The 27,155-nt window shown below is 48.1% G+C and overlaps 1 protein-coding gene across 3 annotated transcripts; it reads right to left on the reverse strand.

Annotated features, from left to right (window-relative positions):
- On the reverse strand, positions 1–26,725 carry CABP1 (calcium binding protein 1). Of its 3 annotated transcripts, none has more exons than XM_066331291.1 (7): positions 25,940–26,713; positions 8,664–8,840; positions 5,103–5,133; positions 4,289–4,432; positions 2,920–3,029; positions 2,362–2,509; positions 1–621 (listed from the first exon to the last, which is right to left on the reverse strand). In XM_066331291.1, exons 1-7 carry the CDS (start codon positions 26,540–26,542, stop codon positions 596–598), a joined length of 1,239 nt encoding a protein of 412 aa, XP_066187388.1. In that variant the 5' UTR covers positions 26,543–26,713; the 3' UTR covers positions 1–595. The 3 variants fall into 3 exon arrangements, with proteins under 3 accessions (XP_066187388.1, XP_066187390.1, XP_066187389.1); XM_066331293.1 differs by lacking the exon at positions 25,940–26,713 and adding an exon at positions 13,447–13,650; XM_066331292.1 differs by lacking the exon at positions 8,664–8,840 and having other exon boundaries at positions 25,940–26,725.
- Between the last annotated feature and the right edge of the window lie 430 nt (positions 26,726–27,155).

Raw genomic sequence — 27,155 nt, forward strand, 5'->3', positions numbered from 1 at the left:
TCGTTTCAACGTGCATATTTATCACTTTCCCCCCGCAAGACATATATTTGAATTTACTCTTGGTAAACATAACCACGGGAGATGCAAATAAATGTTGGGGAAGCATAAATAACTTCACACAGATAGACACACACTGAGACAGCAAACACAGACATGGTTCACCAAGGGAAATCAAGAAGTGCAGAGCACGCCCTGAGGCTGCCACCAGTCCCAATGGCTTTGCTCTCATCCACCAAGCCAAGAGGATTTCTCCTGCTTTTGCTCTGCAGCAGCTGGTGGGAGAATAAAGCTGGGGAGGAGGAGTTTAAAGTTGCAAATATCCCATGAAAGCATCATGGCAAGTCCTGGCTCTGCAGTTTCCTGCAATCATCTTCAAGGAATGGTTCCAGTTGTAGGAAGTTGCAAGTCTTTCACAGTGTGAAAGGGTGGAGGGGCATGGGGACCACCATGAGGGAGGAGCAGCAGGTCATCTTGCAATGTCCTAATTGCAGCCAGCCGATAAACCTTCATGTAGGAACATCGGGGCTAGATGCTCCATCTAGGTCCTCTTCTGCCCTCTCTAAGGTGCTGATTCTTCTTTAGCTGAGAATAATCTTCAACGGGACATCATGCGAACAAACTCTGCAACCAACAACACAAGACAGCCCTAAGCCAGAAGGCATCCACGGTCCCCAACTCAGCTGTCCTTCACTGGGGACAGCAAGCAGCCAGGGTGAGACTGGGAGTCCCCAGGCTGCCAGCAAAGTCTGTGCGCTCCGAGAGTGGCCCTTAGAGCTCACACAGCATGGGCTTTAATCCTGGCATTAGATATGGTGATAAGATCCCTCTAGCAGGTCAGTTCATTGCCTTGGACTCCTTCCCAGCCACCTACGGTCTTGTTTGCACAAGCAACTCTTTGTGCAACACTACAGCAAGCATTGTCTGCCTTCGCTGTAGCTTCAGGGAACCTTGAGTAACAGTTTCGGGAACACGGTATGATTTCTTAGTAAACGTGCCACTTCACAGAGATACTAGCGTGGGAAAACAGGAGTGTTGCTAGATATTGGCATTCTTGTAGAGAAAAGCTTACTTTAAGGGACTTCTTGTTTATAAAGATACATGTGGATTGTAAGGATACCCTGTATCTTTTTCTTGACTACCCCGCAGTTTGTGAAGTCAATTACAATTTTTCAAATTGAGTGTAAATGCCACCAAATATTAATGCGTTTTCATTCTGCACTTGAATTGCTGAGGAACTAATGATTCTGCGAAGAGGGCAGTGGAAATTACCCCCTTGACTTCTCCTTTTCCATTGATGGAGGTGTCCTTTGACAACTAAAATGGTAACTCACAGAGAAATTGATACTGGGATAGCATTTCATGTATTTTAGCTGTCTAACATAATTTAGCTGTTGGAAACAAGTACAGCTACTGTCATGTAATCAGTCAGTGCATTAGAACAACTGCAGCTATCAGATACTTTCTAGGAAGATGGAGGTATTCTAATATTTTCAAAGGATTACTGCTCAGAGGCTGCAGTAATCCTGACGACTGAGATGCTTTGTCCTGCAGGAGACCCAGGAATGCTGCTGAGCCAAAAAAATTTACGTCAATTGTACTTTAATTTTATAGTTCTTGTACTTCACCCTTACTGCAAAGGGACACCTGGATTTCCACCAGGGAAAAGAGCAGCCTGCCATGCTCTCACACCTTCCAGCTCTTATATCTTATTAGCTGTCTGATATCAACTGCTTCCTTGCCAGAAACCCTGGGCTCTATTAACACTGCTCCTGCCATAGCTAATGGCTAGGATAGTAGCTAACTACTCTTATTTTTCAAAGTCCTTCTGGCATGAAAAGTGTGAAAATAAATGGATTATCTCTAAAATTTAACGTGACACCATCTGCAGATCAGCTATCTGCAGTCTTAGTGAGCACAGCTGGCATGTGACCATCTTCTGGCATAAAGAAACAGAAACAAATTCTCTATAAACAAATATAGCAAAGGTAGCCAGAGGAAATGGAAGGTGCAATGCATTCTCCAAAGCAATCCAGCCACCTCACAGCTCTTGCAGTAGATTTAAAGAAAGGAAAATGCCCCATAAAACAATGGTAGGCACAGCATGTGTACACCAGGATCTGCTTCTGTATGACAGGTTCTATCTCTTACCATGCTAGAATTATGGAGACCTAATCGAAACTGAGATGCAGCAAGAGATGATACACAAATGAACAATTCATCTGACTGAAAAAAATTAAATTCTTTTTTCTCCATACTTCAGAACCCTGGGCCCTGAGTCTGCAAATCTTCCATTTCAGCTTCTGATCTGAAATCCTGCCTCACACCAGAGCAGATGGACAGTGAGCACTGATCCCTTCTCACCTTCAAAATCAACACGCCCATCTCCATTCAGATCCACGTCCCGGATGATCTCTTCAATATCCCGGTGACCCACCTGCTGCCCTAGAAGTTTCTTCATGGCTTCTCGCAGCTCACTGGTGCTGATCTCCCCATCACCATTGGTGTCAAACTGCAAGCACATGAAAAACACCAGCAGGGGAAATACAGTTAATGGAAACAGATCTTGCTCTGGCTTGGTTTTTGTATTGTCCTGATCCTGAGTGCCCTATATTTTCTCCATCTTCTCCATGTCCCTCCTTTTCTTCCTTTGGGTGTCTTTTGGATCCAGTCTGTCTTTTCTCCTCAGGAAACCCTTGCAAATGCTGTGTCTGCACCAGCTTTTTTCTCTTCCTTGCCTCAAGAGTATCCTTATCTTAGCAATGTTCTCTGCTCCTCCCTTATTCCATGCCTGACTGGGCTCTTTCTAGGTCTTCCACTGCACTGCTCTCTCCTCCTCCTCTTTTCTTCTCTTCTCCAGTGGGTCTTCTCTCTATCCTGTGTTGCTCACCTCTCTGGGGGCATGCGGAACCGATCACTCACCTCTCTGAAGGCATCACGAAGTTCTTTTACACCAATCATGTCGGCAGTCTCTGCTAGAAGTTTTGGTCCCATCAGCTCAACAAAATCTTCAAAATCCACATGGCCACCCACTTGGGACAAGATAAAAGATTGTGTGTAAGAACTCCATAAGTTAGCCAAGACCAGCACTCACTTTGCATTTCTGTGTGCCCCAGAGAGCGCTTGGCCCTCCAGGATGCACAAGCACAGAGGGTGCGGGACAGTGGAAGCAAAAGGAGAGGTAGTTTTACCCTGTATTTTCTGGATTATGGACTGGGCAGAATGAGCCCAAGCTATTCCATCCTAGGCTGCCATGGACTGTCACACCCTTATTGCATCACACAGTATGTATCCGAGGCTTGATCGTTGTGGTGCTTATAGCAGCTCTCTGCTGTGCCTGTGCCAAAGGGCACGGCAAGGGCACAGCACCGTGTTCCTGCAAAGCCCGGGCAGTGCCCTGCAGCAGTGCTGCAGTCCTGCTCCATTACAGCAGCTAATGTATGTCCAATTGTTTGTTCATTGTATTAGTTCTTTCACTTGTTAGTGCCCTGAGAGCTGTCAGCAACACTCTCAAATTCCCAAGCACTTGTGTGCCAGGGCTATCAGCTGCTTTCGTGTGTGACTGCTTGCATATGTCACAGCTGTTTTCCTTCCCTTGACCAAGTAATTTGTCCTTTTAACATGATCCTGTGTCAGAAATAACATGCACTAGATATGCTTCTCCTCTGAGGGTGATACCCTGCCCTGCCACAGATGAGAAGTGACAAAAACGATGGTGAAAGACAAGGGCCACAAACACAGTTGCAGTGAATCAGATGCATTTGTCACATCTTTCCATGACTGCAGCAGATGCTCCCATCCCATGCTGGCAGCACAGCTCGCTCACAGCCCATCCCCAGGCACACAGCAGATACTCAAAAAACCAGCACAGAACAACAGCCTGTCCATCACCCATCTGATCAAAGCATCCCCATCTTCCCAGGCTTGCTCTTCAGTCTGACACCATCTGACAACAGCTTCAACGTGACAACACACAGAACCTGTGCAGCAGTGCCTGACTGCCCACATTAAGAGCAGTTTTATACCTGACAACATAAGCATGAAGGACAACCCTTCCACTCACTGTTTCCATATACACTACAGTCCACAGTCCCTTTGATAAGCAAAAACAAAGGCATCAACTTCTAGGGACCACAAGCAAGCAGGAGAGATGATAAGGAGTGAAAATCAGAACCGAAGAAGAGAGGGGGAAAATCCAAAGGAAAAGAGGCAGCAGAGACCAAGAGAGCCTGAAGCAACGATGCAGGGCACAGCAGCAACAGGCAGGTACAGCTGGGTGGGCATTACTCACAGTTCATGTTGATCTGCTGGGAGAGCTCTATTAGCTCCATCTCAGTAGGCATGTAGCCCATGGTCCGCATGCAGTTCCCCAGGTCCCTGCAGTTAATAAACCCATCCTTGTCTTTATCAAACTCCTTAAAGGCTTCTCTTAATTCTGCAGGAATGGAAGAACAATATTGTCAGTGACAGCTTGAAATACCTTTTCCAAGTAAACTCCCCAGAATCAACAGCACTTTATGAAACCAGACTCTCTAAGATACTCAGAATTTTCCCTCCAGATTTCCCTACATGAGGTAATGACTGCAGCAAAGTGAAGCTCTTCTGTCAGCAGTGCTGCTGACCCATTCCTTACAGGAAAGCTTGCTTGGACTACGAGTGTCACAAACACTTCATTGCTAAACTGTGCTCCCTAAAGAAACTGCAACCAGTAAGTTTTTCCAACTTTTACCTCTGCACTCCATTATATACCCCTCACTGTAGGGATTAGCAGGTAAAACAGCTTCCTTGGAGCCATATTATAGTATCATGCTCCACAACAGTTTCTGTGGGAGCTGGAGGGACAGCAGTTCCCTAACAGCCAATATCCCATCACTTACTTATCCTCTCACCCTGAAGAATATGGAATGGATGCAAATTCCTTCACAGTCAGAACTCTTTCAGTTTTATACATTATTTCTTTTGCTGGGACTTCCAGGAATTATTCCAATAATCATCTCCCTTGATTTTCCCCAAGTTATTTTAACCCATGGGGGCCAACATGAAAGGGCCAGTAAGTTTTCACTGGGCAGGGAGAAAGAGGACGAAGAAGGAGCAACAATTTTTACCTTCAATTTCTTCCGGACGCAGTTCTCTATCCTGCAAAAAGAGAACATATTATGTTAAAGACCTCTGTTGGTCACAAACATAGTTTCAAAATAGCACTTGTTGGTACAAAGGGTTCTGGAACAAGCCAGAAAGTGAGAGAAGAAACAAGAAGGTGATGACATGTTTAATACCATCTACCTAGGAAGGCTTCCCAGCTTTCCTTCCCAAAGAGAGGGGTGTTAACCTGCACACATTTCTCTGGAAGCCCCTCTCCCTCTCATCTGGTGGATGGGGGGGATGACGGGTGGTCCCTGAACAGAACAGACCTGGACCAACATAGCATTTGTGGCCTCCCCACTGACGGTACTATTGGCACCTCCATGAAGCTGCTTCATCATTCCCGTGCACCGAGTTCTGGAGCAGACTGTCCCTGCAGCAGTTATGATCTCCTCTGGAGCTCTGATTGTATTTCTATTGCCACTCCCGCTGACACACACAGATCAAAGCAGCTGGAAGCAGTCCTTGTAACCAGCAGGTCTAGACCATCATCTGCTCAGATCACTGCTTGATCTCTGTCCTTCTGGCAGGACAGCAACAGCCGTGAGGTCTCTCACAGTCAATGTCTCAGTGACATCTCCTACAATCTGCCCCCACAAAAAGGGAGGAACTTCCCCCTTCCCCCCAGCCTCAACTCCATACACAAGCATTTTGAAACCAGTTGTAAAGGCAGACACACAACATATACATCATCAAGGTCATCTACAATGAAACAGGACAAGGATTCACCATGTTCAGGAAACACTGCAACTTCAAACATCCAATTTGAATTTCTTGGAAGAAGGGGGAGGATATAAGAGTATAGGAAAGTTCCAACACTGCACCAGGAAGAAGAGATGAGAATGGAAATGCACTGCTTTCTGGTTTAAATGCCCTTTCTAATTCGTCTCATGGCTCCCAGGCAAATCCAAAACATCTCAGAATTTGGAAACACAGAAACGCGATCTCTTTTGTCGTCTCACTCTCAGCTTTTCCCCCCAACTGTGGGGAGTTTCTCCTTGCCTTCCAGGTGTCCTCCAGCCTCACCACACGTGCCTGGAGACGGTGCCTTTGATCAATGTGAGAAGGATGATCCTTTGCTATTTAACCACAGGCTCCTCTGGAAACTCTAATGGCAGCTGCTCAGAGTGCATAGCAAACTAGGACACACACTGGTTTACGTCTGTGCAGAAGTGGGCTGTGCCAGAGAAATGACCAGCTTGCCACTTGTAACCTTCCCAGAGGCATCTCTGTGCTGGATGGAACTGTCAGAGCCTGCTGGCTCTGCCGTTTCATCCTTCACAGACCTGGTATTTTCAAACATGTCATCCCATTTGTTCTGCTTTCATCAACACCAAGTAATAAAACAATTCAAACTCCTCAGACCGGATGCAGGAGGCATAATTGCCTCATAACTGCCCTCCTGCCTTAGATAAAATAACAGAAGAAAGCCAGCCATGATCAGTTCCAGCACCTTGTGCACTTTATCCCAGCGACTGCAAACACTGATCCCTGGAGATAGTGCTGGGTGCAGGGCAGGTGCAGGGCTGTGAGCGCCGGTGCCGCGTGGCAAAGGGCACTGTGACTCACCCGCGGTAGCCACTGTCTTGTGAGAGTGCCCAGGGCAGGACCCGGGCCCTCCTCCAGCACAGTCCTCACAAGATCATCCTCCTCCTCCTCCCTCACTGAAGACCACACTGCAACTGACACTGGTGACACTTGTCAGAAGTGGGGGCTTCAGCACTGACTCTAATTTTGCACGCCAAAGAATTTGTGTTTGCCACAGACTGCAAATGCAGAGGGAGGAGGAGGGTTTATGTCCCTCCAAAAATCTGACTCAAGTGATAACTAACATCATGAAGAGGTTTTCTGTTTTAAATTTGAAAGATCTCCTACAATTATTAGAGAGTAAAATTGTTTGGGATAAAATGGGCTGAATTACTCTAAAGCTTTCAGAGAACCTATAGAAAGAGGAATAAAACTATTCCAAGAGTGTAGATCCTAGATTTGAGCAGATGTGGCCCCCAAAGATTCCATTACACTTAATGGTCTTACCCTCATTTATTTCTGTTCTATGCACAATAAATCCTGTTGGTCTAGAGAGTCAGTAAAAGTAAAGCTGTGTATTAGATGCACTTCATCAGGGTACTTAGAAACATCACTAATCCTATTTTGGAGACCACTTAGGGTACAGTGATCTTCCATGGCCTAAACAGGATGGACATTTGTCCAGCTGTCCACTGGGGAGGTGGACCTGTCTCCTGTGACAGGTGGCTCTGTGCAGGTCAGCAAGCGTGTTTCATGTTTTAGTGACCTGGGACAGGGACTATGTGATTACTTACTGGCTGTAGGTTAGGAAGAACAAAAGCCCTTTGATCAAAGTGACACATAATTACTCTTTTTTGAGTTGTTGGTTAAAGCAGAGGTTTCAGAAATAAAGACCTACACGTCTCCTACAGCTGTAGATGACCATATTGCCTCTGTGAAGCAGAGGTTTCTTACAGAGGCAATAAACATCTGGTTCTGAGGCAATTGGGGTTTGCTTTGTTTCACCCCAAGAACATGGAAGGCACTGGGTGAATATCGGACAATGCACTTATTCACTCATATGTATCCATAAAAGATGTGTTGATATGTTCCTGTTTGTCTTTAAATTCATGTTATTGCAGGAGTAGGAGGTTTGGGGGCAAAAATACATTTTAGTTCTTGTAAAGACCCAATATTGGGGTGCATACACATACAAGCATATATTTTAATTGTTTATATATAAATGCATACATTGGATGCATATGAACACCTAGTTACAATAGGTGTGACTGAATGAATAGATGCGGTTTTGCTATTTCTCTCTCTCCGTGTGGGAGGGTAATAGCATTTGGTAGCCTGGCACTATTTGCAAATATAAGGACAGCCTGATGTTCCTCAGTTTAACTGGCTGAGATTGCTGCAGTGTCAGGCTGGGTATGCCAGTGCACAAGAGATTATGTTTGGGTATCTGGGAGGAGGCAGCTGTCGATTTATTTCTGCTGGTACTAGTGTGCTCACCGTGAACTGATAGAAACAGTATCAAATATGGACAGCCTGTTCCCAATACAGATGCCCTGATCTGCATTTAACTGGCTATTTAGGGTTTAAGTGCTAATCAGAGCCCGGGAATGGGAGGTGCGTGTCTTGCTGGAATAAGAGTTTTGAGCACTGGACTCTTCCTGAGTTCATATGATTATGCAAGTCCTGAAGTCTTAAAACCTTTTCCTGAATTCATATGATTATGGCTACTTGAGTGTAGGCTTGGATCTATCTTCCATAGCTGCGAGTTTAGAATCCTCCTTTCTTGGTGTTTAGGCCCAAGGGTATCTGCACATCCTTCAGGTTAGACATTTGCCTGTGACTGTCTCTGCACTTGGAGCTGGAGCCAGGATGCTCGAGATCCAGGGCTGGGAGTCACAGAGCTCCACGCAGACGGAGCACGGGGGCGGCTCCGCATCCCCGACTCGCGTCCACGTGGCTTTGTGCGTGTGTCGCCCCGCTGGGTGTAACTTACGTACAGGCTGCCTGTTTTCTGCGAAGCCCTTCCTCAGGAAGATGCATGCTGGCCCCAGCAGGTTGTGCATGACGGCGCAGTTCTGGGCCAGCACCATGAGCGGACCCTGGTACTCGCCAGCCGACGACCCCTCTTCGCTCGTCTGGACAGCTTTATAGCTCGTCTTCTCGTCATGGCGGATCTTCCCAGCCAACCAGCAGCAAGCAAACAACACAACAGAGGATGTTACCTCCCCATCTCGTGCCTCTGAAGTTTTACTGAACCGCCTCGCAGAGACATAATAGCTCAGTTTCTTTCATCTGGTGCACACTGCGTCCCCCCCACCAGCCTATTAGGATTTGTACAGAAGCAGTAAGTCCAGGAGTTCACTTTCAAAAGCTGAAAGAGGAACAACCTGCCACGAGAAATTCACTTTGAAATGACATCAAACTCTGAGCACTGTTCACATCTACCCAGACACGGCCCGAAGTGCCACACTCCCACAATCAGCCCGGAGTTAACACTGCCTTGAATGAGCTGCAAAGGACAAGCAGATGCCAACCTAACAGTACGTGTGCCAGCCCGTGCCCGGGCAGAGCCGCCGTGGCCAGGGCAGCCCCAGGAGACCAGGCAGAGCAGGCACCAAGCCACTGCACAGGCTCCACGGTACTGTGCAGCAACACAGCATCACACGCTTTATCACGGCATCAGAAGACGGTTTACAGCATCGGGTGGCCCGGCCAACCGCAGGCTCCCGCTGCCTTGTGCAGGTACTAATTAGTTATATCCTCAGGGTTTGAGGCACTTACTGCCCTGGCCTCTTTTAATCACTGACAGTCCCAAAGTGGAGATCAGGCACGGGGACAACATTTTTGAGTGTTTGCATTTGCACATTTTCCTAAGTGCACACGTCCTGCTAAGCTAAGGCTCCAGAACAGAATCCAGCATTGGATTTTATAAGGAGGCACTGCTTTCCTTTTATAGAAATGCATTTCCCTGGCTCTGCAAAAAACCTCTTATCCTGATATTCCCATGCAGCTATAAAAAGCCAACACAACCCACAGGACCCTTGGTTTTACAGAATAAACATTAATCATACATCAGATTCCTCTTCAGGAATGATTCTACTTTTACAGCCAGTGTTCCCAGGGGTGATCAGAGAAGCTCTGTCACTTGTCATTGTCTCCATTAACTCTTTCCTTAAAGCCTGAGGTATATTTTCAGGCTAAAAGACCAGACACAAACACCCCCCATTCACACTTGTCGGAGACTATTGTATCTACTGGCTGTGTCTGCCATGTGCTGTTACATTGCATGCATGGTTTGTAATTTGCCTTTTTGTACACAGTCTTACACCAATCTGCTCATGTATAATGTCATGTGAACATCAAGCATCAAAACAAAAATAACTCAAAAAGCAAGCCATGGAGAAAGAAAACAATGAAGCAGAAAAGCATTTTCGTTGCAGTCATGGATGAGAATGGAATCTGTCTCTGATTAATTCTGACACATAGGACACTTGTCCTTAAAAAACTGATGATGAACATCCATCCACGAATGGCATATTACTAGCTCAGCTAAATGTCAAGACATCTGTGTTGAGCTACACAGCTTTGTGACATCAGTGCAATGTATTTTCAAAATTATCAGCTTTATTTCCTGGGACATTTTTCAGTTTAATATATGAAATAATATGAATCACTTAAATACCCCACATCAGTTCTGTGTTTAATTCCAGTGAAGCCATGTGAAAGATACAAAGCCCCACAGTCCCAAATGTTTGCTTGCTGACACTTCCAGTCAGTAGTTTATTACCGAGCTATCCAGCAGTACCTCCTAATAGTCACCCCATTATTTTTCTGTCTCGATAGAGGTTGCCAGTTTGACAAAAAACAGTTGCCAAGAGCCACTGAGGACTGTGACCAGACAAACTGCTGCAGTGCCAGAATACCAAGGCGAACAGCTCAGCGAGGCTCCCTGCCCTGCCACTGCAGGCAGGATTTATGGAATTCAGTGTTCCCTCTGCCAGCAGTTTCATAGGTTCTCCTGCAAATATCCACACAAGTTTCCTTTACCATGTTCCTTCTACATCCCAGAAGCGAGGGCAAGGGAGCTGTGATATTGGTATGGGGCAAAGAAACATCAGCCACCCATGACAGGGGAAACAGCAGTGTGCATGACAAAGAAAATGCAAGGATAGGACTGGAGAGATGAGGCTTTCCTCGGCCCTTCCCTGAGCAAAGGACTACTAACCTTCCTGGCCAAGTCTGGCCCTTGGCTGTGTCAGACCAGCAGATTATGGAGTGGGAAGAGACCTGGTTGATCTAGAGATGGCCAAAGTGGCGGGGAGGTGGTAAAGTGAGGGACCTGGATGCCAAGGCTTTTAATTTCTGCACAGCAGAAGCACACCAGCATTCACTTCATTTTCCTGCCTGAGTGTCAGAGGGACTTTGCAGAACAGCAAGCCAAGAGGGGCCCTGATCCCAACTGCAGTATCTCCTGGAGGGAAAAGCAGCCAGGATGGCTCCCATGATCACTGGGGAGGACATCGTGACAATAGGAAACTGAAGCTTCCAACAACAGACATGGGGTCAGAGCCTGAACAAGCAAGGTACTCTGGTGTCATCCAGATCCAGACCAAGCCAGCTGGTGCCTGGGAGTGAATCCCAAATTTTGGGTTGAAATCATGTATTCAAGAGTTGTGACTGTCACTCTAGAGCAGCTTCCACACATGTTGTCTGCAGTCTCTCCTCTTTAACATTTCAGCAAAATGAGTTTGCTCAAAGTAAAATCAGAGAAAAGTGACTGGGATCGTACAACAGCCAAATGAAGTTGGGCAATGTTAAGACTGATCTGCAAAGTCTCCACTATAATCATGTGTGCTGTGATCAAAAGAATGGCAGAGAACCAGGACCTGTCAGGATGAGAGCCTTATTTCATAGCTCACTAGAGTGATGTCTGAGAAATTCTCTAATTCAGCTTTGCAACTTCTTCTCTTCAGTCCTGACATCCCAGGTCTTGTAACTAGGCACAAAGTGAGTTATTCGAAGCAGCTTTTAGGAAAGAAAGCATCAATTACCTCAAAGTCTGACAACACAGAATTTACAGGTTCTTGAATCTTTTTTGATTCAAGCAGCCTGGCTACATGTCAGACTTTAATTGCAATTGCCTTGCACAGCTGGAGCCAACTCCTTTTATGCCAAGCTGGAGGCAATCTACAAGCAACCAAGTTGGTTTTTCATAAGTGCAACATTTGGGTGAACCTCAGCTACTTCTACATCTCCCTGCAGGTCACACTGACCTAGGGACTGGTCTCAGCACTGCCTAATTGCTCAGTGATGAATTCCCTCATCAAATATCTCAGCTCCCCCACAGAAGCACTATGCCATTACTGGCTTTGTTTACAGCAGCCAAGATAACAAGCAAATTGTGTTTCTATACAGAAGAGGCCAACATACAGCCAAAAGAAACACTCTACGATGGAGGTCCTCTCCCAGACATCTCCATCCCAGAGAAGCTTTCCTAGGTGGCAAGGTCTCCTGGATGGAGCATCTTGATGGCAGTGGCATCAACAGCATTTCACTGTTGTCACAGTCTCCACAGAGGCAGCATCTCATTGCAATACTTTGGATGATCAGCATAACTTTATCATTTAGGGAGAATTAACTGCATAGCTTTTTGCTGAGCTATTAGATTTTCAGCAATGCCAAATGAGAACAGTGTGGCTGACAGGTACACAGTGCTCTAAGGTCTTCCTCAGTCAAACAAGAAATGTTTCTGGGGCATGTCATTCCCATTCAAACCCAGTCCATAACAGCAGAACTATTCCTGAATCTAATTTGTCCCCGGACCACTGCAAAACCTCAGCACAGAGCAGACTGTGGGCTGAAGCCTAACAGATACATGTGGCAACTTGCAGATGAAGTCCAGCTGGGCCCAAGCATGGGCCACACTGACGTGCAACATGATGCACAAACATGCAGCCAGGGCTCAGTGTATCCACTCACAAACTGATGCATGGACAAGCAGAACAGAGAGAAAAACATGCTTCTGTACCCAAACACATACCAACAAAACTAATTGTGTGTATATGCAAGGATGGATAGACATAAAAGCATGTGCATGCCTACACACAGACTTCTGTGAGGGCATGCACCAGCAGGTGAGCACACACAGCACCATACAAGCAAGGGCATGTGTGTGATGCATAGAAATTCCCTCCTTCTGCACTCACAGCAATCCTGCTCAGGCACTCGGGATGCCTGTGTAGAGACAAAGAGCTAAGGATACACACGTACCTCAGATGGGCCCATAGGTGTGCATAGTCTTACCCAGCAACGGCAACACGTACAGACACATGACCCCTCATGTACACATGCATGTATGTCCCTACAGCCATGACACCCGTGATTACTCAAGCAGGTAACTCCCAACTGAAGCACGTGCACACGCACAAGCTCACACACACACCCGCAAGTCAAGATGCCCTGACAGGAGTGTGCCAGCACACTGTGCACATTGACAAGCACATGCTTGCACGTAGCCAGAGGAGAGCTGTACACACACAGTGAGCAGGACACGAGCCTACACACACCTTTATTTATACATATTATGGCTCTCAGCAGCCTGGGCTCTACTGGCTGCACTTGCATGAGCAGCTCTTACAGAAAAAGTCTGGTGAAGAAGCTGAAACCTTCATACTCATCTCTGTGTTTCTCCCACCTCCCAGGCTCATCTGCCCCACAAGGTCACCCATCCCAAGAAGCAGGGCTGGAAATGCACAGCGCACTTGGATTCAGGGAACATACCTTTTTAGAGAGGTTTCTCAGAGGAGACTTCACACAGTTGCCCATAATATGTTGAGGCTGCCTTTCCGTTGGACTTGGTTATAAAGGAACTGAAGCAATTGATCCCATTAAAGGTATTCCTTGGGAGCAAAGCAAGAAAGGCAGCACCAGGCAAATCCAAACAGTTACTGGCTGCTGGGGCTTTCCCTCTTCAGGGAGCTTTTTCTCTCTCTGCCTCTCTCTCTCCGTATTTTACTTTATGTTCACTTTCTTGAAGAGATGAAGCAGGAAGGAGAGGGAGGGGAGAGAAACAGACAGAAAGAGAAGGAGAGAGAGGGAGAGAGAGAGAGTGAGTGAGAAGGGGGGAGAGAGGGAGGCGGATGTATAATCTACATCAGATTAATGTTCAAATCCCTCCCACCCCCCTCAATCTGCAGGCAAGATCGTTTCACTCATAGGAGAGGGCTGTTTCAGGGAGAATTAAAACAGAGAGGCAGTGCAAGAAGTGATTTCGGTGATGAGTTCCGTGAATCTAGCTAGTTTGGGTCCACACAGCCTCTGAACACTGCATCCCTACCCACCCCCCTTCTAACTCCTCTGGGCTTTTCAATCACCACAGCACCAGGCTGGCCAGAAGGCAATCCACTTAGGGGCTTGGAGCAGACCACAGCTCGTTTCGGAGCAGAAATGGACCATTTATCTGGGTGGGACCTGTTTCAGCTTATAAATACCAGCAGACTTAGAAGTGTCTGATTTTTTTCCTGTCACAGTGATAGCAAGCCTGGAGACAGCAGTCCTGGGACTCTACAACACTCTCAGCCCCAGGATAGTAATATTTAACCACAAGGGAGAGACCTTGAGCTATTCTCGCATTAAAGTTTTTCCAGCTTTCTGCAAGTAAAAATCAATTGGCAGTTTAACCCACACAAGTCTGCCAAAGATGGGCTCACACCTGAATCTTAAACCTAAACAGTCTCAGGTTAGATAAGGTGAATCAAAGAATTTTGATGTCAGATCCATCCATTCCGTTTGCAAGAGCCCAAATCCTGGAATAAATAAGGGACATCTGAACCTAGAGCTGGCTCTAAACTTTGGACTTTATGCCTGTGACATAGAATGATCTCTGAAAGAAAAGGGATGAGTCCCCAGTACATTTTCTCTTGATCTCAGGCTGAGCATAAGAGCATTCAGCCTCAAAAGAGATTTAAATTGCATAAAAAATACATCATCACACTCAGGCAACAGGATCTGAGCAGGACAGTGAATGCACCTTTAGCTATGAAGGCACCACAGCTGCAGCTCCACAGTGATAAGAAGTATGAAGAGCTACCTCCTTCAAATACCTTAGAGACCAGGATGACACTGATCTTACACCCTGATATGCAGCAGGCTGGTTGGACACTCACTCAGGTGCTGAGCTGAAAGATTTCACATCTTTGTTTGCAAGTGTGGTTCCAAACAAAAGCTTCTACAAAGACCTGCTCCACAGACTGAGTACTTGCACCACATGCTTTTTGTGAAGGAGCCAAGGACTCACTCTCCTGGCAGCTCTAGGGCTGTAGGACAGAGAAGGATGAACTGTCAATGTCACAACAAAGCAGAGGTTTCTCCTTCCACCCTGATGGTGCTGTGACAAATCAAGTGTGATTCTAAGGTGACTCAACAGTTGCTTTAGAGCTTAGAGGTTTCTTCCACCTAATGAGATGAGTTTAGGAGTCCAAGTATGACAAAAGTCCACAGCTTCTCCAGTTACAGCATGGCTTTAGGGAATGGTGTTTCTTGCTCTTCCTTGTACTAACGGCTTCCCAAGAGTGAAGGCAGTGGGACAGCCTCCTCTCAGATTCCCTCAATGCCTTCTTCATTGAATGACGTGGGTAGGAGCTGCACAAAGGTCCACATGCTCTCCAAAACAAGAAGCTGCAGCAGGAGATGCTGGAAGACACTCCTTGTCTGCCCCTTGTGCCCAGGGCTGACTGAGAGGGAGATAGAGGGGAAGATCTCCATAGCAGAGCCCACCCATTAGGCTGGGAAGCAAAACTCTTCCTGAGCTGGGCCTGTCTCCTGCTATCACAGGAGATGCTGAGGAAAAATACAGTCACTCCCTGGGTGCCGTGCCAGCCCTGGGCCTTGCAGTGGGGGGCTTTGCAGGAGGACGCTGAAACTCCCAGCTGCTCTCAGGCTTCCATCTTTAGCCCTATTTCTCTTTTCCCTCTTAAAGCAGCTAATGGGAGGCTGATCTACCCTCTGACAAAGTGCTAGTCATTAATAATGTCCTCTGTCAGCTGCAGCCATTCCCCAGGCTCCTTGTTTATTGACGAAGTGCTTGTCTCCCTTGAGCAGAAGCTGCCACACAGCGAGTGAGGCGCCTGGGCTCCTTCCCGAGACAAACGACTTCAATTCCAGAGCGGAGAGGAGGGAGAATTGCCTTTCTGCTGCTAATGAATCTCTCCCTGACAGGAACATGGAGGCCAGGAATGCCCTGCAACTGAGAAGTGCCCATCTCCCACATTGTCCCAGAGAGAGGGAGGGGAAGAAAGGGAGTCAGATTTCTCCTGCCAGAAAAATCCATCCCAGTCCCCAGACTACTGCAGGATAGCTTTGGAATACAGCTGTGGAGTGTGCCTTACTGAGCTCGAAAAGCCTCTCAACGAATTGATCACACTTTAAATACTGGTTTGTACCAGAGCATTCAGAGCCAGCCACTGTGGTACATCGCTGTGTTTGCCTACTCTCCAGCTTTTCTTCCCTGCAGGTACAGACGGTTGTAGGAAATGTGCAGGGCAGAGTGAGAGGGCTGAGACCTGCTGCCAGGCTTGGCAGGGAGTTCACAATCCAGGAAGGGAAGAGGGAATGGGAACCCACGTGCACCAAGTTTGCAGCATGGTCACAATCCTTCGGCTCTGTAAGAACTCTAGTGGAGCTGCAAGAGGCCCAAGAGATGTGATCATAAACAATTTTCTTAATCTCCTTATTTACCCTGACTCTCTTAAGAGCAACTGGGCAGGACATCACAATCTAGCAGACAGCTAGAGCTCTGAGGAGGAAAATCTCTCTACAGTGGGATCTTGTTCCCATCACCACCACAGTAGCTTAGAGATAGGCAGGAAAGTGGAGTTGGCAGAAAGGTCATTAAAAGATTAGGTTAGAAGGAACATATTTTCTCCCTTCCTCCAAGTGAGGCTGCTGTAAGAGAACAGGATGCTGAGAATAAGTGTGTCAGAAACATTTCTGTGTAGGTGCTGATCTGTGGGTATGCCTATATCTGGGGTAGTCAGTATGCATGTGGGAGGGTTGCACATGCATGTATACTGGTTTTCCCACACTGTTCTTTGTGGCAATCACACTGTTCTTTTAAGGTCTGTGTCTCTGTTGTAAACTTTCTGAAAATCTGTAAGAACTTTGTGAAATGCAAGTCTTGCTGCTGTTCATGCATCCCTCCCTTCATCCCGAGGTCCAGGGTGGAGTGCAGAGACCTCAGGGGATGCAGCCTGGCACAGAGCAAGGTCTCAGCTCACGGGAGAGAAGCTTTTGGCACCCTGACTGACCTGAGCACAGGGGAGGGAGAAGGCTGGCTGACTTGGTATTGAACAAGAAATGATTTAGGTGTTTAATATGTCTGGATACTTTAAAAAGCAGCACTGCTGTGCTTTGGACTGGCACCTTTGGCAGAAATGCTCATTTCATAGGAAAATGTCGGAACTCCTCATAGCTAATCACTTGGCAGCTGCCAGAAACTTCATCCAGTGGCAGCAAATATCCAACAGACATAACAGAAAGAAAAAAAATCAATCCAAAACTTGTGATTGCTTATCAAACTGTAGCTTTGCTTGGCAAAAATTTTCAGTGGAAGTATGGATTTGTATAGGAACTGTTCAGATGCTAGGCCTGTTTCAGTGCACAGTCCTTCATGTGCTGGAACATTACATCATTGTTCTCAACACAACATAAACACTGCTACAGGGTAATGTCAGTAAACAGTGGGTATTGTAGAGTAAAGCAGGGAAAACCCTTTCCTAGTATCTCTTCACTGAAGTCCATAGTTCTACCAAGAGCCCATTAAATGCTTCAAACATTTATTATATTAAAATACATCCCCTTACTTAATTTATCCTAATAGGGCAGGAATTTTTGTTGAACTTTTTCCTGTCCCAGAGTGGAGAGTGCACATATGGATTAGTAGCTTTCAAATCTGCTTCCAATAACTCTTTATGTGGTGGTTATATCCATATTTCACAGGAAACATATAGTTTTACAGAAACTGTCTTGTTTACTGAATGACCACAGATGAGCCAAAGCATTTGGATTAGATAACATCTTCCTGTTGCCAGTTATGCCAAGGACCTCATTTTGAAGCTCCCAACCACTGTAAGATGCACTTGTACACTGAACTTCTGCAACTGATTTCCCTTTCTTCTTCTGCATCCGCTTCCAAGTGCTTTTGTTGCACATTGAGTTGTGTCTTCTAACCTCAAATGAACCTTCCATATGCCAGTCAGACAAGAACAGGTCCATCTCAAGGAGAGGCACCAGTAGGTATTGGTGGATGCAGTCCAGACTCTCATCTAGGGAGAGGAATTCTGCAGAGAGTTTGGGAACTTTCTTTGCTGTCATCTGTTCCAGGAGGAAAGTGTTGCTGACTCATGCTGTGCATAATATTCTCCTCCATTAGAGCAATTGGATCATAATCAATCACAAACAACAGAATGTTTATTAAAAAGAATAAGAATATTTTCTATCCCTCTCAAGGTAACAAAGCCTGGACTGCCTGTCAACTTCTGTTTAGAACAGCTCTGTCTGTAAATAGCTGGCTTCCTTTTGCATTAGATGAAAATAGATGGGAATGTGCCTTCTCCTGACACCTTCCCTGTAGATCTGATCCAAGATTTTGCATTAGCCCAGCTTCCAAGTTCCTACGCAGAAGATGCGTTGGCCAGAGCACAATGTACTGTGGATATTTCCTGATGATGATCCTAAAGATCATCAATGGGCTACAAAAAGACAAGTACAAACTTGACAGCTCAGCAACTGCTGTGAGGATTTGTCATGTATATGGAGCACAGGGGTTGTTTAAAATAAACCTTACATGGTTCCTTCTCTTTGCTCCAGATTATGGGAATTTTGTGCCACTCTGTCCAACTCTGACCAATGCAAAAGCAGTTAATTCTGCCTGGGCTCTCTCACCTCTTTGGAAATAAGAGGGACAGGGGGTCGCTGTTTAGATGGCATGCTGAGGTGCTACTGAAAATGTGCCTGATCATCAGATGAGCAGAGGCCTGAAAACTAATATCAACCAAGTACTCCGAATGAACCCTGCAGCATTACATGAGATTTGCCACACTAAAACGGAGATCTGCCTCACTTCTAATTTGAGTAAGGATCTGACAGCACCTTTAAAAGGGCTAAACTATGTATCCCAGGTCTTTGGCTATATCTCAGAACAGCTGGTCCCAAAGTATCTAAACCCTTTGTGTCTTGTTTCAGCAGAACACACTGGGGTTGCTGGTGGTTTTCTACTTCCTGCCTTCAGCTGTTGTGACATGATGCTTCACAACGTTACACGGTTGCCTGTTTCCTTCCAAGAGCAGAGAATGTATTTTGTCTGAGTGGGATGAAACAATGCTGTGTATTCCTTCCAAAGATGGTTGCAAGATTCAAAGTACACTAGGAGAGGAATGGGCAGAAGAAATATTGGAATATTGCTAATGTCTTCATTCATGGATAGCATTGAGTTCATGGTCTTACGTTGTTGCAGAAAGCAACTAAAAATCTAAATATGACCATAGCTAGGACAGTTCTTTTCCTTTATTTTTAAGTGGGGCATTTGATTGAAATTTGAGGACTACTCAGGTTCATGAGCACTGCTGCTGCTCTCTAAGGTCACAGGAATGTCAGAGGATTATTGAAAGGGAGCCCAAAGTTAGCTAGGCATCTTTTACTAAATGCACACCATATAGCTGCTTGTTATCGGAAATCAATACCACTCATGGACTCATCAGGGAAAAACAGTTACTGAAGCTGGAATGTTACAAAGGATCACAGCTAATTCAGATGACAACCTGCAGCCCAGCCACTACATCTAAAGCTAAACTTCCCTGACATTGTGTTGAAACCCAGGATTGCATGAAACAAAAATCAAGGTGGTAAAGCTTAACAAAATGGACAGTGGACTTACAAAAATGATGATTAATTTATCACTGCTTTTTTTTCCTCTCCAAAGATAAGCTGAATCTAACCAGAAGGTTTGTGTATTTCAGTGCATTAGATCATACTGCTGTATATTTCATGAACAGAATATTTAATGAATGTTCTTTTAGCTTGGTTTTATTTTGATGTCTTTCTATAGCCTTTTAAAACAGATTTGTTTAAAAAGTAAATCACTGACAAAGATTAATGCTTGCTGGCAGACCCACTACAGGCAGGAGGCTTATCCATTGCCCCTTAGTGATTCTGTACGTCTGGCTCACATCCCTCAAGCTCTTTACAAGCAATAAATGTGATGAACTTTTCTCCAAGCTGAGCAAGGGGGTAACTGAGTGGATATGCTCAAGTGGAACAATGTTTCTCTGTGTCTGAGTTCATTACATATAAAACATGAGACGTACCTTGGAAGGTGTGGCAGGTGTCAGCAGGCAGGCGTGCAGACAAATGCCGAGCGATGTTTTAAGCACAGGAATGCATAAGCGTGTTGTGTAGCCACACAGAAGATGTAGCAGAGGCTGCACGAGCAGGCTGTGTGTACATAGACAAGACATGTATACGAAGGCTTGTAATGTCAATCTACATGCACGGACATGGGCTGTGGCAACTCATGCAGGGATGGAAGCACAGAAGCTGTACGGGCCGCACGCAGACACCCGGACTCCTGTGAAGACGCAGTTGGGAGCGGCTCTCGCCTACTTCCCGGCAGCAGCGGGGCTCTCCCCGGGTGTGACACACTCACGGGGCAGCCCAGGGACAGGGCAGCCCCGGGAGCCCAGAGCGCGGCGGGTCCGTGTCCCGGCGGCTCCCCGGACGGCGGAGGGCCCCGGGCCGGGCCGCGCGGGGGCGCGCCGGGGCTGCCGGAGCCCGGGCCGGCCCTTCCGCCGCCCCGCAGGGGGACCGGGGGGACCGGGGGGACCGGGGGGACCGGGGGCACCGGCCGCCCCTAGCGCCGATCCCGGGGAGCCCCGGCGGGACGGGCGGCAGCAGACGGAATACTGCTGTGTGCGGGAGTGTCCCCTGCGGCCACGGGGCGCCCTTCCCTCTCCTCCCGCCCCCTTAAGGAGCCTTTTGGGGCCGGTAAAAGCCTTCAGAGGTGCCATAAAACACGGAGGAAAAGCCGGTGCATTCGGCATTTCTCCGGGTTTTTTTCCGCCTTCTAATCTATGCACCCACGCTCCATACTCCAAGCGAGACAAGACCGTGCCACGGGACCAGCATCACTTCGGCGGTCAGTCATGCTAAGCCAGAAGTCTGTTCGCCCCAAATTACTGTGCCGATTGAAGTGTTAATGAGCAGTGTAGTTAGAGACTGTCTCAGTTTGTCAGGAGCCCTGACACGCCACTGCTTCACCTGCCTTACAGGCACAACACAGCACGTGAGCACCTGGAAACACAGACCTTCCACCTTCACCTCGCCACCCCACGGCGTGACACGTGAAAGTTTCCACTGCTGGCGTTACTGCTCCAGAGCAGCCCAACATGGTGCAGCCTTCCCTGCTAATACACAGGGCCAGCTGAAAACTTCCATTACTAAGCCAGGAGCCACTCTACCCTGGCAGGACTGGCCAGGGCTTCCTAATTCTCCACGGCTGGATCTCCAAGAATGGTCCTGATGCTGTGACTGCTCTTGGGCAAAACGCCCGTTAGAATCAACTGAAGCCAAAGTCATCTGGCAGATGAGAAGACCAGAAAGGTGAGGATGTGGACAGGGCACCTTTTCCCTACACGCTCTCAGCTGGAGAAGAATTTTCTTGACACATGCTTTCCACACAGGTAGTCTGGGGTCACCTCCTGCCCCAAAATGAGGACACTTCTGTCACCCCAGTTTGCTGTAGGGTCCATTAAAACCTCTTAAGAACTAAAGCTTAAGAATAAAGGGGCATGGAGCAGGAGAAGAGAAAGAAATTTCACAGGAAGTACAGAACGATTCCTTCCCTATTTTAATGGTAATGTGGACACGGACATTAAAGCAGGAATGGGAGATGGTGCAGGAGAGGCTTTAAACTCCCTGTACAAATAGAAATACAAAAGCTCCTTTGGCCACGGTGCTAACAGCAGAACCCTGTAAATATTTCATGGTTCTCTAGGCAATTGTTTGACCCCTTTGATCCCCATGCTACCAGAAGCAATTGACAGAAAACTGTTGGGGAATCACTTCACTGAAAAATTTAACAGTCAGGTAGGGTGTGAAAGCTAAACGGCTCTGAAAACGTTCAGGTCTCACATGGCAGGATCGCTTACAAATTAATATTGCATAGCAAATGCCCGGAAAAAGCTCTTCTTGAAGGTGCCAGCTAGGCCAGCGCTGAGGCACAGGAGGAATGAATGTCTGTGCCGCAGTCCCCGTTCAGAGCTGCGGTGAGCCAGGTGCCAAGCGGCTGCTGCACCCTAGGCACTGCAGCCACATCACCGCTGCCCCAGGAAGGCCACAAAACTTGCACTGCGGTCCTGCTGCCACCGCACTGCTGTCCCGCTCTCTGTGCTGCTGTTGCTACTGTTGTCACATTAATAAACTGTGTCTTGCTGCCAGGCTGCCACCTCACCGCCACACCAGCTGCTGACGGGTCACCACTCCTCTTCTGTTGCTGAACTGTGATCTGTAGCCACGCTAGAGACACCACAGGACCCTCACGCTCTTCTGCTCCGCAGGGGTAATAAGCATTCTCCCTTATGCTTCACAACACAGTTTAGCCACTTGGCCCCTCCAGCACTATCCTATCAGGTCAAAATCATATAAAACATCCTCCTCACGCTCCCTTTCTTGCCACTTTCCCACTTTGCTGCATTTTCATACACACACTCCTCGCCAACTACACCCATGAGTCACAGCACTGCTCTCGAACTGCACCGAGCTCCTGCCACTGCAGGGCCACTTTCAAACCCTGCTGTCCCACCACCCCGCATAAAACCAGCCCATACTCACACTGCACTGTCACCAGGAAAGTCTGTGGCGTTGTCCTCTTGCTAACTCACAGCCATACTTCCAAAACTGCCATGGGGGTAACACTTCACTTGCTGCCTTCTGCTACAGCGGGATGGTGCTGTCAGATCAGCGCAGCCCTTTGCAAATATCACACCAGAAGTGATCACTGCTGTACAGAATGGCTCTTGTCTGGAATATTGTATTACTACATCAGTAGACTGCTAAACTCTTCTGTCAGGCTACAACACTCCACAATTATCACACCCGTGCACTGCCAAACTCCTACCACATGGCACCAGTATCACGTCTCTGCCGTGCCCCAGGATTGCGTTACCACACCACTGCATTGTCAGTGCCGTGCTCTCCAGGCACTCGGGGCTGCAGGCACTGCATCCCAAGGCACTATAAAGTCCACAGCAGAGTGCTCTCCTGCAACTGCTGCGCCGAGCCAGTGTGCAAACATGACATTAGGCTAAGATGACATCCTGGCTTATGCTTAATGCATCATTACACTACCCTACTTTGGTTAATTCACATACCACTCAATTACAAAATGGTAAAATATCCTGAAAGAGTATTACTGCTTAATGGTATTAGAACATCACTGCACCAATATAGCACAAGCCTAATTAATAAAATATCACTGCATCCTGTATCCTGGCAGTATCTTAGCATTCTCCTGGAGTACACACCCACAGTGCACTATATTGCTGTGCTGGTTATATAAACACGGCGCTTCTTCCTTCACTCTGTCTTTTTTTCTGCACAGCTACAAATCTGTCTCCCTCAGACAAACCCTCTAGTCCTGAACTGCTCCTTTTTGCTGTTACTGCAATAATAACATTCTCCATGGAGTCATCCCTGCAATCTTTGTGTATCTGATTGTACCACTGTAGTGTCTGCATCTGCGACCACATCACTGCACCACCATGGAACAGGGTGATGATGTTCCACATCTGTAGAGCTGGAACAAGATATACTGTGGTGCTGCTGGACCACAGTGCTCTGCTGCTGTGATATGCATCACTGTGCTCCTCTCCTATGTACTGCAAAATTACTGTTTTAACTGTTTCACAGTGGTCTGTGTGGGCTAGAAAGAAGTTCTCATATTAAATGAATTATTTGCTGAGCTGTTGCTGTCTTCTAATCACAATGTGGAGCAGAATGGTGTTACAGCACCTGCTGCCTCAGACTGCAGCCCTGGACACGTCTGCACCTATGGCTGCAGTCTGGGATCTTGCAGGTGCAAGACTCTTTGCCTGTCTCAAACCTTCACAAACATTTTTACACAATGCTGGGCATTTATTTCTTCATTCACAGAAACAAAAATTGTATCATTTTGTGCCATGACAGAATTTCCATACATCTTACCCCTGGGCCTTCATTCATCCCAGGATTTTGATATAAAAAAAAAAAAAAAAAAAAAAACAAACAAAAAAAAACAAAACACCTTCATGTATGTCTTTCTGTAATCAGCTCTTTGTGTATCCTATATTATAAAAAAATTATAGCTCCTCATCCTGCCCCTGTACAGGGGGATCTACTACAGCCCAGTCCTAAAAGTCAGTCCTAAAATCTCCACTAAATTTTCATTCTGTCATAGTCACTTCAAAAAAAAGCAAATGAGAGATGAATATAGAGAGAAAATGGAATAAATAACACTACACTCCGAAAGAAAGATGCTGGTGTGTGTGTGCAAACACTGGTGCAATGTACTCAGTGCAAAGGTGAAAATTAGAATTGTATCTCTCTCATTTCAGTAAAGGGCATTGTTCAACACCACAGACAAATTTTGCTACATTTACGGCTTTCAGAAGTGTCTTTTGACACTGGAATGCAAGCAGCAGAGCAGATAAAATAAAGATGCTGTTCAGGTAAGGACTGAGTTCAAAACCAGAGGGGTTTCCATGAGTGGGAGACCTGGATTTGTTTGTATTTCTGATGTTTCGGGGGCATACAGCCCCATAGACTTTAAATCTTTTCTTGGATACATCTTCACTTCTCTCAGAACTACAGTGTAAGTCAGAGCCAAGACCACGCACTTCAAAGCCTGGTGCTGGAATATTGCTTTTTTATAACCTGGTTGAGCATCAATCCGCTGACCAGGCTCTTCCTTATTGTTACAGCAAAATTTTAATCTAGACTTCAGGTGCACTATTGGCACAGGAAAGGTAATACTGGTTTTGAGTTAAACACAACTGTAACATTCCTAAACAGCAGACTGTCAGCGATGATGGAAAAGCGTTGTGCTTTGGAGAGAACAGATGTGCTTTGACTTTTATCTGGAGAAGTCAAGATGAACAGAAGCAGCCAACACTCCCTTATTAAACATATGGGTGTATCACCTCCTTCCACTCAATCACAAAAATTATTCTAATTCTCTCGCTAATCTCAGTCTGAATCGGCTCCCTGCAAAGACTCCCAAACACACATTTAATAATAATAATAATAATAAAGAGATAAGCAAGAAAAAACTCAACAATAAACTCCAAAAATCATAATACTGGTCTAATTGATCATTTCCAGGGCTGGATGGAACTTAGCCACCCAGGCTACTGGCTTATACCTATAATTGTGCTTCTGGAAGATTGCAGTTACATTAATCTTCCCAGAGATTACATTTTCCAGTAACATCCCTAGATGTCTCTAAAAGAAAATTTCAAGCTAGTCTCCCTCTGCCTTTTCATTTTTGGAGGGTAACCCTGTTGGGTAATTTCACTACCAAAAGCTAAAAGCGACAGCTTTGTACCAAAAGAGCTTGCAAACACCAAAAGCATCTGTTCCATTCTAACATAGTGACTGGGAAGGCTTCGGAATTGGGTCAGGATTTTTTTTTTTTTTTTTTTTTTTGTCGTCCTCCCCACTACCTTCTCCTGACAGCTTCTGCCATCAGAAATGATTCATATGCTGATTGAACAGAAATGTACCATAAGGAGATGTAAACAAATACAGCAAAGCAAGGCGGGAAGCCAGAGAGATGGAATCTAATAAGTAAATAGCTTTTAAAAATCCGCTTCTCTGACTCTCACCCTCAGCAGGCAGAGGCACAACTTCCCCCGGCGGCGGGGAGAGCACCGGCACTTCCCCCGTCAGCACCACCGAGAGCGCCCTCCGCAGCGCCCGGCGGGCCCGGGGATTCTGACCCGCGCCCCGTGCCCGGCGCGGAGCCCTCCTCGGGGCCGACCCCGCAGCGCCCCGGCCGTGCCGCAGCACCGGCAGAAGTTGGGCAGGGGCGGCCAGGAAGCAGTGCATTTACAGCGGCGGGCTGCGCCCGGGGGGCTCCGGAGCGAGGAGCCGAAGGTCCATGAGCCGCAGGAGGAGGGGGCGCGAAGGGAAAGAGGGTGGGAAGAAAAGGGGGGGGGGGGGTGGCGAGGGGCGCTTTGCCCCTTACCTGGCCGAAGACCGAGCTGAGCATGGGGTGCAGCTGCTGGATGAGGGGATCCGCTTCCACTGACCGATCGCTGCCGCTGGACTTGGTGGAGCACTTGCTGCTGGATTTGGACAGAGGTGAAGCGCCTTCCGAGAGCTTCAGGGACTCTCTGCTGGACCTCTGCCTGTGACTGAAGAAAAAGTCCTCCTCTGCCTCCTCCCCATCCCTGTCTGAGAGCTGATGCTGGTCCTGGGGGTGACCGTGGCTGGCGTGCGGCGGGAGGTGGTGATGCTGCCTAGATGTCCGCACCGGTTCCTTGCCGCTGCCTCTCCTTGGACCTCCTTCCGCCGGCTCGGGCTGGCTCTCCCCCCGTCCATGTGACAGCTTCCCCGCGCCCCTCGCTCCGTCCTCCCGGGCGCCCGGGTGGCAGAGCGGCCTGCGGGCACTGGGCTCCCCGGGGAGCTGCTCCTGGCTCGGCTCCCTCCCCATCTGCCCGCCTTGTCCTTTGCCGTCCCGGACGCGGCTGCCGCGGGGCTGGGGCTGGCCGCCCGCCGCCCGCCGGCTCCCCGCCGCCTTCAGCAGCGAAGTGCGGGACTCGCTCTTCGCCATGGAGGAGCCGCTCATCGCGGGGCCGCTAGAGCCGCATCCCCGGCCGGGCGGAGCGCTGCCGCTGCGGGCAGGGCTGCGGCGCGCCGCTCACGGCATGTCCTGCGGAGACCCGCTTAAATCCCGCACCGCGGCCCATGTGACAGCGCACACAAAGGCCGCGGCAGGGGCGCTCCGGCGGGGGCTGGCGGGCACCGTCTCCCCCTCCAGGGCTCTCCCGCCCCCCGCCCCAGTGCCGCCGCCGCCTCTCCAGGTGAGCCGGGGCCTCCCCCCGCCGGGGGCCGGCTCGGGCCGGGGCGCGCCGCAGGCGAAGCGGCGCCGCCGAGGGGTGCGGGAGGCGGCGGGCGGCGCTCCCGCAGCGCGGCGGGCGGGCAGGGCCCGGCAGCCCCGGGCACGGCGGTGGGAGCCGCCGGGCCGCGGCCCCCGGCGCGGCGGCGGGCGGCAGCCGCGGGACCGTCGCCCCCGGCGGCGCGGAAAGCGAGGTTGGCGGCGTCCCGGGGGCGACGGTGGGGGAGGCCCGACCGCCAAGTCTCCCTCAGCTCGCAGGGAAGGAGCCGAGTGCCCCCGAGGGCAGAGCCGGGAGGGCGAGCACTCCTGCCCCGCGGGGTGACCCATCTGCCCACGTGTGTGC

Source organism: Sylvia atricapilla, chromosome 17, assembly GCF_009819655.1.
Source record: "Sylvia atricapilla isolate bSylAtr1 chromosome 17, bSylAtr1.pri, whole genome shotgun sequence".
Classification (NCBI taxonomy): domain Eukaryota; kingdom Metazoa; phylum Chordata; class Aves; order Passeriformes; family Sylviidae; genus Sylvia; species Sylvia atricapilla.

What these genes read in the sequence shown, in the direction of transcription:
- CABP1 (XM_066331291.1), bottom strand. Translation starts at nt 26,542, where the DNA reads ATGAGCGGCTCCTCCATGGCGAAGAGCGAGTCCCGCACTTCGCTGCTG. An exon ending in TCGCAGAAAACAGGCAGCCT is followed by an intron (nt 5,134 to 8,663) that starts GTACGTAAGTTA and finishes CTCTTTTTGCAG; the next exon opens with GATAGAGAACTGCGTCCGGA. An exon ending in TGGGCGTGTTGATTTTGAAG is followed by an intron (nt 622 to 2,361) that starts GTGAGAAGGGAT and finishes TGTTGGTTGCAG; the next exon opens with AGTTTGTTCGCATGATGTCC.